Here is a 13,466-nt window from a genome sequence, read left to right as displayed (position 1 = left end):
TTTTGCATGTCTTGTCTTATCATCAGGTGAATGATAATGGCAAGGAGAAGTAATCAACATTTTACAATAAATAGATCAGGTACTTAGTTTTAAATTATTTTGTTCTCCCCACATTATAATTGGAAGAGGAAGTGTTAACTCTTACAAAGACTATAAACTGGAAAGGTAACTCCAATTTTGTTCTTTAAGAGCATGTGGTTAAACAAAGGTTAGCTATGTGTTGGCAAAAATGAATGTCCAAGTCAAGAAAGCTTACCAGCAGCCAGCGGCACTTGCCACACTGGTAGCCTATTCGTGGGTGCTTTTTCAAAGCCTATGTTAGATACTCCAGTGAGTGTAATTTATTCCATTTTAGTTGAGAAATAAAGTTGACATCATTAGAAAGAAGATATTCTCTTATTTTCTTCTGTAGGTATGTAATTCAAAATTTGTTTATTCTGTTGTTGCTAGTGGTATTCATAAAAACATTGAAATAAAATACATATTTTTTCCAGCAGTTTGTTAGGGTTACTGAGAGGAGATGCTGAGGCCTCCACTGCTCTAATACCTGCCAGTATGTGCAGGATTCCTACTCTGTGCCATGGAGGATGATTGAGCAGCAGTGAGAAAAACGGTTTCTGGTTCTCTCTGGAACTGCTTTTTGTCATGGACCTTGAGGGGCTCCAGTAGTAAAGGGTTTTTCTTGGCGGCCGTGAAACTCGAACACTGAGGACAGAGACATTTTGCAGCGGTTGTAGAGGGTCCTTGTGGTCTTGAATTTCTAGCGGTGACTGGAGAAAAAAAATCTACCAATGTCAGATGCTAGTAGATGTTTTTGGACAGCGTCATGCTAAAGAGAGGGGGGTGGAAAAAGCCCCAAATAGGGCTATTGTGGGGAATATTTGTGTCTTTCTGATGTAGCCAGATTCAAGGCACTAGGCTGTTTTCTATCATGCTCATTGCAAAGGCCTGGAAGTACTGTCTCGCTGGCACTCTCTGTATTTAACATGGCTGCTAAACAACTCTGTGTGAGGCGACATCAGAAAGAAGAAGCAGGTGGGTTTGCCATCTCTTTCCTCCCCTCCGTTTCAGTCATCATCACAAAGTCATTCATCAACAGTCAGCCAAGACGACGTCTCATAGAAATCAGCTATTGGCACACACTTACAGTCCCTTCCATTCAAATCTCCCTGCAGACATATGAAAGATGGGCTCTTAAAAGGGGGGATAAGAGAGATTGAAAGAGAAATGAAGAAAGAGAGAGAATTCTGAAGTTGAAAAAAGAGAAGCTCCCCGAGTGCTTCTTTATTTTGGTTTGATTATGGTATGTCTAGAGAACCTCATGGAGGGCCGCATTACAAACATTATTCGACATTCCTCCTTAATTGTGGAATTCTGGACGAACTACGCACTACATACGCAAGGGAACAATGGCTGTGAGGTCCTGCATTTATTTTTGTAGCCCTCATGCCTGTTACCACTTAGTGTGTTTAGGAATCTGGCTATGAGGGGACAGTGGTAGGCCGCTCGGCTCAGCAGCTCTGCATCGCTAGCTGCTCTTCTCTGCAGTCCACAGACAGAGGCTCCTCTGGAAATACCACTGATAATACCTAACAATCCCCTCGCATAAAAGGAAATATTTTGCATTGTTTTCACAGGCCTTTGTTGTTATGCTGTTTTACGGTTGTGCTGATATTTGATGTTATTGTCAGGGGATTTTTCATGGGATGACATTCTTACTTATGTCTGGTCCTGACTGTGCTTACCGGTATGTGAAAATCTGAGGTGAAACAACAGTTAGTATCCTTTGCAGAGAGTAAGAGGACATGATAACTCTGACAGCTTTCTGAGAAAAATAAACTGATGCTTGTCTTTGAAACACAAAAAATAGACATTCGATCTTGCCTGGTTGGAAACTGGATAGAAGTTCAAGTAAGACTCAACTAAATTGAATACATTCTACAACCTATAGAAAAGTATTTCCTTCCACGTAGATCCTACTTAGATTTACTGATTGATCTGGAGGCCGTCACGCCTCTGGCCCAGCTTTGTCAGGGGTGGAGGGCAATTTGTTCCCGCCTGGCCCCTCCGCGCATTACTGTCTCTCTGTGGTAGGTTAATGGCCAATTTTCTCTCTCTCTCTCTCTCTCTCTCTCTCTCTCTCTCTCTCTCTCTCTCTCTCTCTCTCTCTCTCTCTCTCTCTCTCTCTCTCTCTCTGTGTGAGTTCACCTGCACTCGTCTTTGTGGGTTCGTCCTCACATGTCATCAGCTGAGGTGGGGTGATGGGGGTCATTGGGTGGAAGGTAGACTCGTGCTTAGAGCGATGTGCCAGTAACCAACAATTTGCTGGTTCGAATATCGTAGCTGACAAGGTGAAAAATCTGTCACTGTGCCCTTGAGCAAGGCAGTTAACCCCAATAGCTCATGGGCCACTGGATAATGGTGACCCTGGCTGTGACGCCACTCCCTGCGGGTGTCTCAAGAAACACATTTCCATTACACAAGTGTGTAACAGAACAAATATACAGAACAAATATAAGCACACCCCCAAATTATTATTAATATTATTATTGAGGTCAGGGAGGGGGGTGGAGAGGTGGTATGTTTCCATCTACCTCCACTGAAGAGGAAAGACAGTTGAAGTACTGTATTGCTATCGCCTCCATAGAGTTAGACGTAAGGGATGAGTCTGAAGATCACAACAGGAGTTTAATTGATTTGGAAAAGCTCCAAATCAGGAGTTGATTTGGAATTTACGTGGGTGAGATAGTACAGAAATGTCATCCAGTGGCATTCACATGCAACACTGTCATGTTGAATTTGACCTGAGAATGCCAACACATTTTCAAGACTGTCCCAACACCTCTGAAACCCCACTTTAAGGTCATGATTGGTTGGTATGGACACACCACCAACACTATTAAGAGTCTCCACTTAAGATAAACAGATACACTACAAGCACTGGAAACTTTATCATGTGTTTCTAGGCACATATTCTCTATACTGTACTTTAACTCTAACTCTGGAAGTCCCAGTTGTCTAGCTTGGGTGTCCAACTTTTGAATCCTAGTGTCAAAACTTGGTCTTACGTAGGTTGTGTCCTCCATAGAGCGGGAAAAAGCACAAAAGATTAAGGATGGAGAAAAAGAGCGTGTCAGTGTGGTAATAACGGCACGGATGAATGAGGCCTTTAGGATCTGCGGTGTTGACCAAGCCGATGACAGGAGAGCTGAGGGGCCCACCGATTTAAAAGTGTTCTTGGCGTGAGGCCGCCATCACCATGCCAACTCACCGTAGCGTTTCACACTCAGCAGCCCCAGACGTATGTATACGAGGCAAATTTATGGGCTTATATGAATTATATATGGGTGTAAATGGATGAAGTCATAATCTTTCATTTAATATGTATCAGATATAAAAGCATTAACACTGCAGTTTGAGCTCTCTTTACACCCTGGACTGCCCCAGAACAGATGCCCGCTGACATCTGAATTTAGTGAAGTTACATTTTCCAATTTTTTTCCCGCCTCTTCTCTCTGAGGCTCTTCTCTCGACTTCTCTCTCTCTCTCTCTCTCTCTCTCTCTCTCTCTCTCTCTCTCTCTCTGTGTCTTTCTAAGTGATCTACAGTATATGTTCTTCCCAGGGCATGCATGAAAAGTCTTCAAATGAATGGAAAATTGTCTCTCCCCTGTGGCTCACAAGGGGCAATGGACGAGGAATATGGGGCAAGGGGCGAAGGATAGAGGATGAAGGGTGAGAGATGAGGGGAGAGGAGCGCTGAGGGGGGTGAAACTGACCCATCAGGTCCTAATTTGGGTTAAACCAGAGACATCCTTAGAGAAGAGACTGGGAGCCAGGAAAGGGAGAGTGGGAGGGAGGATGGAAATAGAGAGAACTGGAGGGAGGGAGGGCGTTAGAGATGGGGAGAGCACAAAAGAGAGGAGGGAGAGACAGGGAAAGTGAGAGCGAGTGTTAGAAAGGGAGAGAGACAAAGTCAATTGCAGGACAGGCTCAAGACTGGAATATTCACTCCCAGAGGCCCCACTGGCTAAAGTAGTGCCAGACACAGTAGCGGTGTGTGGGTAAAATCACTGAGAAGGCCAAACCAGTAAAAAAGCCATATTATAACCTATGTTGCGTTGTTTGCTCTATAACGCGTTCGTTCATACGCCATTGTGATATACAATTAGGCTGGCCCGTGATATCAAAAAGACAACAGTCACAGTGGCGGAATACATTCAACTACACATATGTTTGTTTCATCACATAACCGGAGAGCAACATCTGACCAGTGAAGTCCACAAAGCAGATATTGCATGTAGCAAACAGTTATGACCTGCAAGGTCAAGCAAGTTAATGTTTTCTACAGTTTACTAAACAACTAGTAATTTAGAACCACAGAGTTACCACAGAGTTACCACAGAGTTACCACAGAGTCAGCACAAAGACAACAGGAGCACTGCCTCCGCTATTCCTGCACCATTTCAACTTAAACATTTAAACATCAAATCAACAAGGTTATATATGCTTTAATACACTGAAAATTAACTTAATTATACCAAAAACAATTTAGTCCAATGTTGCTAAATATCATGTGGCTGTCCATGGTACTGATTTCTGTGTGAGTGCACGCAAGCAAAACAAATGTTTGGCTCACCTTACTGTACAATGCCATCCTCTCTTTCATGTTGGCAAAACGGTCTATGGTTCTGTCATACAGTATGCTTTTAGTTTTTGTTATCACAGGCTTCCTACAGTGCCTTGCAGAAGTATTCGCCCCCTTGGCGTTTTTCCTATTTTGTTGCATTACAACCTCTAATTTAAACTGATTTTTATTTGGATTTCATATAATGAACAGACATAAAATAGTCCAAATTGGTGAAGCGAAATGAAAAAAATTACTTGTTTAAAAAAATAATAATAAAGAAAAAAAACGTAAAAGTGGTGCGTGTATATGTATTCACCCTCTTTGCTATGAAGCCCCTAAATAAGATCTGCTGCAACCAATTACATTCAGAAGTCACATAATTTGTTAAATAAAGTCCACCTGTGTGCAATCTAAGTGTCAAATGATCTCAGTATATATACACATGTTCTGAAAGTCCCCAGAGTCTGGAACACTGGCAAGGGGCGCCACCAAGCAAGCGGCACCCTCAAGCAAGCGGCACCATGAATACCAAGGAGCTCTCCAAACAGGTCAGGGACAAAGTTGTGGAGAAGTACAGTTCAGGGTTGGGTTATAAAAAAATATCTGAAAGTTTGAACATCCCACAGAGCACCATTAAATCCATTATTAAAAAATAGAAAGAATATGGCACCACAACAAACCTGCCAAGAGAGGGCCGCCAACAAAACTCACGGACAAGGCAAAGAGGGCATTAATTAGAGAGGCAACAAAAAGACCAAAGATAACCCTGAAGGAGCTGTAAAGCTCCACAGCAGAGATTGGAGTATCTGTGCAAAGGACCACTTTAAGCCATACACTCCACAGAGCTGGGCTTTACGGAAGAGTGGCCAGAAAAAAATAAGCAAACATATTTGTTGTTCACCAAAAGGCATGTGGGAGACTCCCCAAACATATGGAAGAATGTACTCTGGTCAGATGAGCCTAAAATTGAGCTTTTTGGCCATCCAGGAAAACGCTATGTCTGGCACAAATCCAACACCTCTCATCACCCTGAGAACACCATCCCCACAGTGAAGCTTGGTGGTGGCAGCATCATGCTGTAGGGATGTTTTTCATCGGCAGGGACTGGGAAACTGATCAGAATTGAAGGAATGATGGATGGCGCTAAATACAGGGAAATTCTTGAGGGAAAGCTGTTTCAGTCTTCCAGAGATTTCAGACTGGGATGGAGGTTCACCTTCCAGCAGGACAATGACCCTAAGCATACTGCTAAAACAGCACTCGAGTGGTTTAAGGGGAAACATTTAAATGTCTTGGAATGGCCTAGTCAAAGCCCAGACCTCAATCCAATTGAGAATCTGTGGTATGACTTAAAGATTGCTGTACACCAGCGGAACCCATCCAACTTGAAGGAGCTGGAGCAGTTTTGCCTTGAAGAATGGGCAAAAATCCCAGTGGCTAGATGTGCCAAGCGTAAAGAGACATACCCCAAGAGACTTGCAGATGTAATTGCTGCAAAAGGTGGCTCTACAAAGTATTGACTTTATGGGGGTGAATAGATATGCGTGCTCAAGTTTTCAGTTTTTTATTTTATTTCTTGTTTGTTTCACAAAAAAAAAATGCATCTTCAAAGTGGTAGGCATGTTGTGTAAATCGAATGATACAAACCCCCCAAAAATACATTTTAATTCCAGGTTGTAAGGCAACAAAATAGGAAAAATGCCACAGGGGGTGAATACTTTCATAAGCCACTGTAGCTAAAATGCTTGCTAGCTTAACTTTCTCGCATGGGCAACAATGAACCAGCTAAGTTAGCTAGCTAGTAACATGAGCATACTAGGCTACATCTAGGCTACATATTGAACTTCAATCTCTCAGGCCAGTGGCACAACATATTAATTTATGATTAAATCAGAATCGCTGTCATAATCATTGCCTGTACAGAGAATTAAGTCCAAATCCACATCTCCATCCATGGCTTAGAAAAGGGCCGATTTAGCAAGCTACTTACTGCAGGACATCAGCACAAGCAGATCAGAAACAGACACGTTTTTCTGAAATTGACATTTTGCTTTGGATGGGATTTGATTGTGTGAATCCAAATCCAAACTGGCCTCCCTTGCAGGGCGTTTTGCTGCACCAGGACAACCCAAAGTTGAGCTCAGCTCAACGCTGATTGGCTAGATCTTTTATTTTAAAAATGCATCAAGGGAGTCCAAATTCTTGCTGGCATCAATCAATGAAATGCTACGGCGACAACGTCATACTCTTTTGCTCCAGACAGCATCAGATACATGGGCTACACATACTAAGAGGCGCTGGTTCCCTCGCTCTGATGATATCTCCGGTAAGATTCAGCCACTTGCGAATTTACATAAAATTATGAAAACACAGAGAGATGAAAGATAAATTATTTTATAATTCATATTTTTTATTGGTCAAATATTTGGGGAAGCCTGGCTTCCCTTGGCATCCATGAATACAGGCCACTGGTCAGACAGCCACTGCTCTCTACCCTTTTTTAACAGCCTCCCACTACATCAAGCAGTCAATTACTTTCATACAAAGCTGATGACATGTATACACACAGAAGAGTGCAAATCCATGCACCCTGACAGACACATTTGCAGCCGAGCCTGTTTTCATGCAGTCAAGCTAAAGCCTGCATCCGTCCATCCAGTCCACATCTGATGTGTGTTGTGTTGTTGTCACAGAGCCAATACATTAGACTTAATTGAACTCAGTTTAGATGGGTTCTGACCTACAATAGTACTGCTTTTATCTGTTGTTGATTTACTCATCTCACCATTAAACCCCCCTGACCCTTTTTTCCCCTCATGCATGGCCAAAAAGCCGGACAAATATTTTCCGAGGAAATAATGAAATTCCTGAAATTATTAGGAAGAAGGACCTTATATCATGTGCTCTCTGTAGGCCTGGCCCCTGTGCGCGCCTCCGGTTTCCCACAGGCCGAGCAGGACTTTTCCACTATGCCGTCTCTTATTCCAAACACACCTGGCCAAGATCCCATCCCAGGAACTAAGCCTATACAGCATCCTTATCCTTCCTCACCTACTGGTCTGGACTTATTTCTCTGAAGGAGCGGAGGGAAATCAATCTAGAAGAGCCAGATCAATAGTAGCAGGGGTCTAACTCTAGCAACTAACAGCAATAACGACATGTCCCCTGTCTGCACCACTTGACTCATCCTCTTTATTATTCTGTCCCAACGCTTATCCAACCATATCCTGACATGTCCCCTGTCTGCACCACTTGACTCATCCTCTTTATTATTCTGTCCCAACGCTTAACCAACCATGTCCTCACATGACCCTGTCTGCACCACTTGGCTTGGCTCACCCTCTTCATTATTCTGTCCCAACGCTTAACCAACCATGTCCTCACATGACCCTGTCTGCACCACTTGGCTTGGCTCACCCTCTTCATTATTCTGTCCCAACGCTTAACCAGCCATGTCCTGACATGTCCCCTGTCTGCACCACTTGGCTTGGCTCACCCTCTTCATTATTCTGTCCCAACGCTTAACCAGCCATGTCCTGACATGTCACCTGTCTGCACCACTTGGCTTGGCTCACCCTCTTCATTATTCTGTCCCAACGCTTAACCAACCATGTCCTGACATGTTACCTGCCACGACCATTCACTCCAATTATGCTGCATGGCACCCCACTGTCGTCCACTTCTGCAGCACAGAGGGTGGTAGCTTAGTCTATATTTTATCCACTAAGGAGGTTTTTACGGCAACTTTTATTTCTTCTTCTTCCTTTTACGATGTCCTCATTTGTCAGCATGTTTATGGCTGCCCACTTCACCCTTGTGCTCTGTTGTCCTCCTTCCCCACTTACGGATTGTCTCCCAAACTGAGTCTGAGATCTCTCCTTCGCTTTGCTTTACTAGTAATTTGAAGCCGCTAGGGCTCTCTTTAATTAATCATCGATGTAATTACATAAAATATAACAGGTCAGTTTTCTGCCGTCGTCTCCCCCTTCAGTTTTCTGGGGCCCTTCAGTTTTCCAGTTGCCCTGTGTGTATAACACAAATGTCTCTCTTCGCAAGACAGCTGACAAATATCAACTGAAGAAACTCAAATTTGTAACATATATCTCTCTCATCCAAGAATTCACTGATCTTGTCAATAGGATTTGCCAAGACCACCAGTTTGGCTATTGGATAAGGGCTTTTGACATGGGTAGAAGGAAGGGGACTGACAGTTTCATGGTGATGGACTATGTGTTGTCATTTATTCCCTGTCCACTTCTAGCATAGTATTAGCCAAGCACAGTAAACACATCTCATTCAGACCTGCTCCACTGGTCTCTTGACTACCAGCCTACATTCTGTCTCAATTTGCCTGTCTAAGCTCCAGGACTTTTCTATTCTGAAATGATTTCGCTACCTCTCTTCTTAACGGTCTTTTCTCTGAAATGATCACATTTTTGGGGAAATATCTTTGCTCTACTAACTATTGTGATGTGAAATGAACTGGCTCTTGTTCCTACATTTGTTTAAATCTCTCTCTCTCTCCCCCCCTCTATCTCTCCCCCTCTCGCTCTCTCTCTCCCCCCCTCTCTCGCTGTCTCTCTCTATCTGGTCTCCAGAGCCTATTTGGATGTAAAGGAGCTGAAAGAGATCCTGAATCTGGATGGCTCCACTCACCTGAACGTCTTCTTTGCCAACTCGTCTGATGAAGATCTGGCCGGTGTCGCCACTTGGCCGTGGGACAAAGAAGCCCTAACACATTTGGGTAAAGACAGACAGACAGACAGACAGACAGACAGACAGACAGACAGACAGACAGACAGACAGACACACACACACACACACACACACACACACACACACACACACACACACACACACACACACACACACACACACACACACACACACACACACCCTTCTCAACAGCCCCCGTTGTTGATTAGGAGTAATTACAGTGTGAGCCCCGAGCAGTCTCGCCATCTCTACCTCCGCTCTGACAGGGAGGAAGGTGATAATGAAGCTGTGTGGGTCGATGAATAATGCATTATCTCAATCCTTCTCCAGTTTCCAGTACTTTCTAGTGTGAATAGGTGTTTGTCTGTGTCTGCTCTCCATTCATAGGTGGTATTGTTTTGAACCCCTCCTTCTACGGCACATTTGGTCACACCCACACCATGATCCATGAGATCGGCCACAGTCTCGGGCTGTACCACGTGTTCCGGGGGATCTCTGAGATTGAGTCGTGTAACGATCCGTGTCTGGAGACTGAGCCCTCGTTGGAGACAGGAGATCTGTGTGAAGACACTAACCCCACGCCCAAGTACAAGTACTGCAGAGACCCTGAGCCTGGCAACGACACTTGCGAGCGTCGCCACTTCACACACACACCGTACAACAACTACATGAGCTATGCAGGTGAGATTTGTAACATACAGACACACGCGCGCACGCACAGACAAATAAAAAAACATAAAATGACATACAAACACGTGCACACTTTCTGACACGCATAAACAGGCACAGACACATGCGTACACACTCAGATACATCATACAAACACGTGCCGATGGTCCCATAATCCATCACACGCTGCAGTCCCATCACTTTAGAAATAAACACACATAACATAGGAATGTCCTACCATACAGTATGCTGACCCTGAGTGTCACATAAAGATGTAGGATCTTAATTTGAGCCAGTCTCCTACACCAGGAAAATAATCCTGCAGCAACAGAAAATAATGAATGGATATTTTTGAAGTGGTTGATGCATTTTTCATAAGGGAAAATCAAGTGTGACATTTCTAAGTGGAAATTACAAACTTGAGAAGCCTTTCTAAACCTCAAATACACTACACGTTTTAAATGCCCTGCAATACAGGAAAGTTATCCTGCAACGGGGTGATCAAATTAAGATCCTACATCTGTGTGTGTGCCTTAGCAGGTGTGGAATGTAGACATTGCACCTTTGTAGATTCTACTGTATGTTCAGGTAACTGACCTGTGGAGACTGTATGAATATTGCTTCCCTTAATAACATTGCTACAGACTCTGTAGATCCGGGCCCTGTTTTTCTTCCTTTTGTACGTATACAGTATATGTACATTACTTCTCAGGCATTCCCTAACCATCCCCTATTGGCTAATTCAACCTATTAACCTGTATTCTGCTATAAAATATAATGAATTTTAAATCGTACTTAAATCTCATGAATACATAATCTACATCATATTAAACTGTTTCTGATCATCTCTTCCACATAGATGACGACTGTACAGACTCTTTCACCCCCAACCAAGTGGCCCGGATGCACTGCTACCTGGACCTGATCTACCAGACATGGCAGCCCGCATCCAAACCACCACCTGTGCCCATGGCGCCCCAAGTGGTGGGGCAGGAGCATGACGCCATTACCCTGGAGTGGTTCCCGCCTATCTCCGGCCACTTCTACGACAGGTGAAATGAGCTGGACGAATGGGGCAAGCAGCACAGTCAGGGTCTTTAGTATTTACTTCCACTCTGCAGAGTACTGGAGATATTTCGGACAAATGGGTTGACTGTCTGTTTTGATTGCATCAAAATTAGCACCTGTCTATTGGCCTGTATTCAAATGAGTACCAGTCCAATTAGACTGTGTCTTAGTGAGTGTGTTTTATAAACTGTATCTAAGTTGGTTGCTGTGCCTGTCTGTTGGTTTCCTAGAGAAGTGGGATCAGTGTGTGATAAATGCACAGAGGGCCGGGTCCTGCTGCAGTACGCATCCAACTCCTCGTCCCCACGACCCTGCGCTCCCTCTGGACACTGGAGCCCCCGCGAGGCCGAAGGTAAGACAGCTCTATCCTGGCTTATTTATTACCACACGACTGACTAACTGACTGACTGACTGACCAACTGACAAACTGACTGAAAGCACTTCTCACCTCTCTGTCTCACCACTGAAACCTCTGTAACCTTCAAAGCTCAGTGCACTTCTCCTACTCACTTTACCCATTCATTTACTTTTACTCTCTTGGATTCTAACCACCCTACCTCAGAACATGCAGTACATACAGTAGCTACTGTAAACCACCCACCTTGCCTTGTAAGGCAGGCCCACCCACCCACCCACCCCACACGCATTCTCAATGTATCCCCACCCTGTCAATAACACACCTGAACTTCTTCCCTCCTCTTTCTCTTGCTGATAGCATCTTCACCACATCAGGAACTCTCACTCTCACTAGGCCAGTATGAGGCTCAATTTGGCTTCTGTGTCAACTCTCAAACATGCAAATCATTTGGTCTCTGAGTCAAGCCCCAAGCATGCAAATGATTCATCTGAGTCACGGCCCTTGACACGAGCTGAGGGACGCAGAGGGAGTCAAAGTTGAGCCAGTGTTCCCAACGGAATGGATATTCCGTATCCCAGAAATACCAAACGTGGGCTCACAGCGACAGGCATGGTGGGAACTGGGAAGAGCTCTCCATGGATCATGTCCGTGACATAATTTCTCCCATTTGTTATCAGGGAATGTGAGGACAGTGAAAGCTTAAATCAACAGAATTCCCGAAATAGGATGCGTTTTTCTTCCCCTCTCTCCTCCAGCTCTTGCAGAGGATTTTAGAACAACTGTAGAGGGACCAGCATTAGGGAGGTGGAATTTGGTCTTTATAAATAGTCTGCACAGCTGTGCACCTCTGACCGCTAGCTGGCTCTGGCATCTGCAGTATTAAGCATTGTTCAGAGTGTGTTGGAGTGTGTTTCAATGTATGTATCAGTGTGCCAGTATATCCGCCATTATTATGCCATTCTGCATCTAGAGGAAGTTTGATGGCTAAATACACAGCTGATAATATCTGTACATCAGTCTATTCAGTCTAGTCTAGATATGGAGATACAGAGGTATCAAAACTCTGTCCAAGGTTTTCTGATAAGAAATAAACTGAAAAGGAATAGATTATCCCTACTGTGTTGGTATGTTGATAGAGATGCCAAGATGGTACAGTTTCCCAAGATTCAAAGTTATTCCATTGTTATTCCGTGGTCTTTCAGGGTCAGAGCTGGAGTCTGTAGAATCCAGTGAGATCTGATCAATTTGGCAGCTGTCCGACAGCACATGGCTAATAATGAACCCAGTGACTCATTGGGCTGGGGATCAGACTGCCATTAGTGCTGTGTCTGTGTGCATGTGTGTGTGTATGTGCGTGCGCACGCTTGTGCACATGTCTGTGTGTGTGTGTCTGTTTGCATGGTCCTTGCTCCACACACAGTGTGTGTGTGAGAGGCAAGTCTGGGCTTGTCTGCGGCACTGTGTGTAAACCTCACTGTTTGGAAGTGCTCCCTGTTAGCAAGCAGCAGATTCCCACTCCCCTGTTTACACACCGATGCTAGTCCATCACAGGCTGCTAACAGCTGCATTCTTGTCTGTGTGTGAGTGTGTTGTCTCTATGGCAGCTTATGACAGTCAAGTAACCGCCACCCACAGACATCCCGACGATGCAAGCATGCAGAATGCCAATGCCATGAGTCTGTGTATGTGGGCATGTGTTAGCGTAGTGTGTATGTGTGTAGTTGAATGGATGAATTGGTGTGTGTGTGTGTGTGTGTGTTAGTGTGTGTGTGCGTGCGTGCGTGTATTGGACAGTGGGCATGTCCAGGCATGTGTTTGTGTGTGTGAATAGGCGTGTACAGGCTTATATGTGTGCGTGTGTGTCTGTAACACGCCTGACACCTGTCAGTCCCATGGCTCGTGTTCCAACACTTCTGTAGCTAGGAAACCCTGGCGTGGTCAGAGAGAGAGAGCTGGAGCACCCCTCGTAAATCTTTACTGCTCTAGACCCAGGAGAAATATGGCTGGGGGAAGAGAAACCAGAGGAT

At 44.5% G+C, this 13,466-nt stretch overlaps 1 protein-coding gene across 2 annotated transcripts in view; it reads left to right on the top strand.

Moving 5' to 3' along the window:
• LOC106565903 (pappalysin-1) overlaps positions 1–13,466 on the top strand; it is a 125,708-nt gene that overhangs the window by 14,901 nt on the left and 97,341 nt on the right. For both annotated transcript variants that reach the window (XM_045691089.1, XM_045691078.1), the window contains exons 3-6: positions 9,227–9,372; positions 9,732–10,025; positions 10,873–11,065; positions 11,312–11,433. In XM_045691089.1, coding sequence (XP_045547045.1) covers positions 9,227–9,372; positions 9,732–10,025; positions 10,873–11,065; positions 11,312–11,433 — 755 coding nt within the window. The remainder of the gene's footprint in view (positions 1–9,226; positions 9,373–9,731; positions 10,026–10,872; positions 11,066–11,311; positions 11,434–13,466) is intronic.

Source organism: Salmo salar, chromosome ssa01 (genome assembly GCF_905237065.1).
Source record: "Salmo salar chromosome ssa01, Ssal_v3.1, whole genome shotgun sequence".
Classification (NCBI taxonomy): Eukaryota; Metazoa; Chordata; class Actinopteri; order Salmoniformes; family Salmonidae; genus Salmo; species Salmo salar.
The sequence above is the reverse complement of the archived record's forward strand: the minus strand, read 5'-3'. Positions and strand labels throughout refer to the sequence as shown.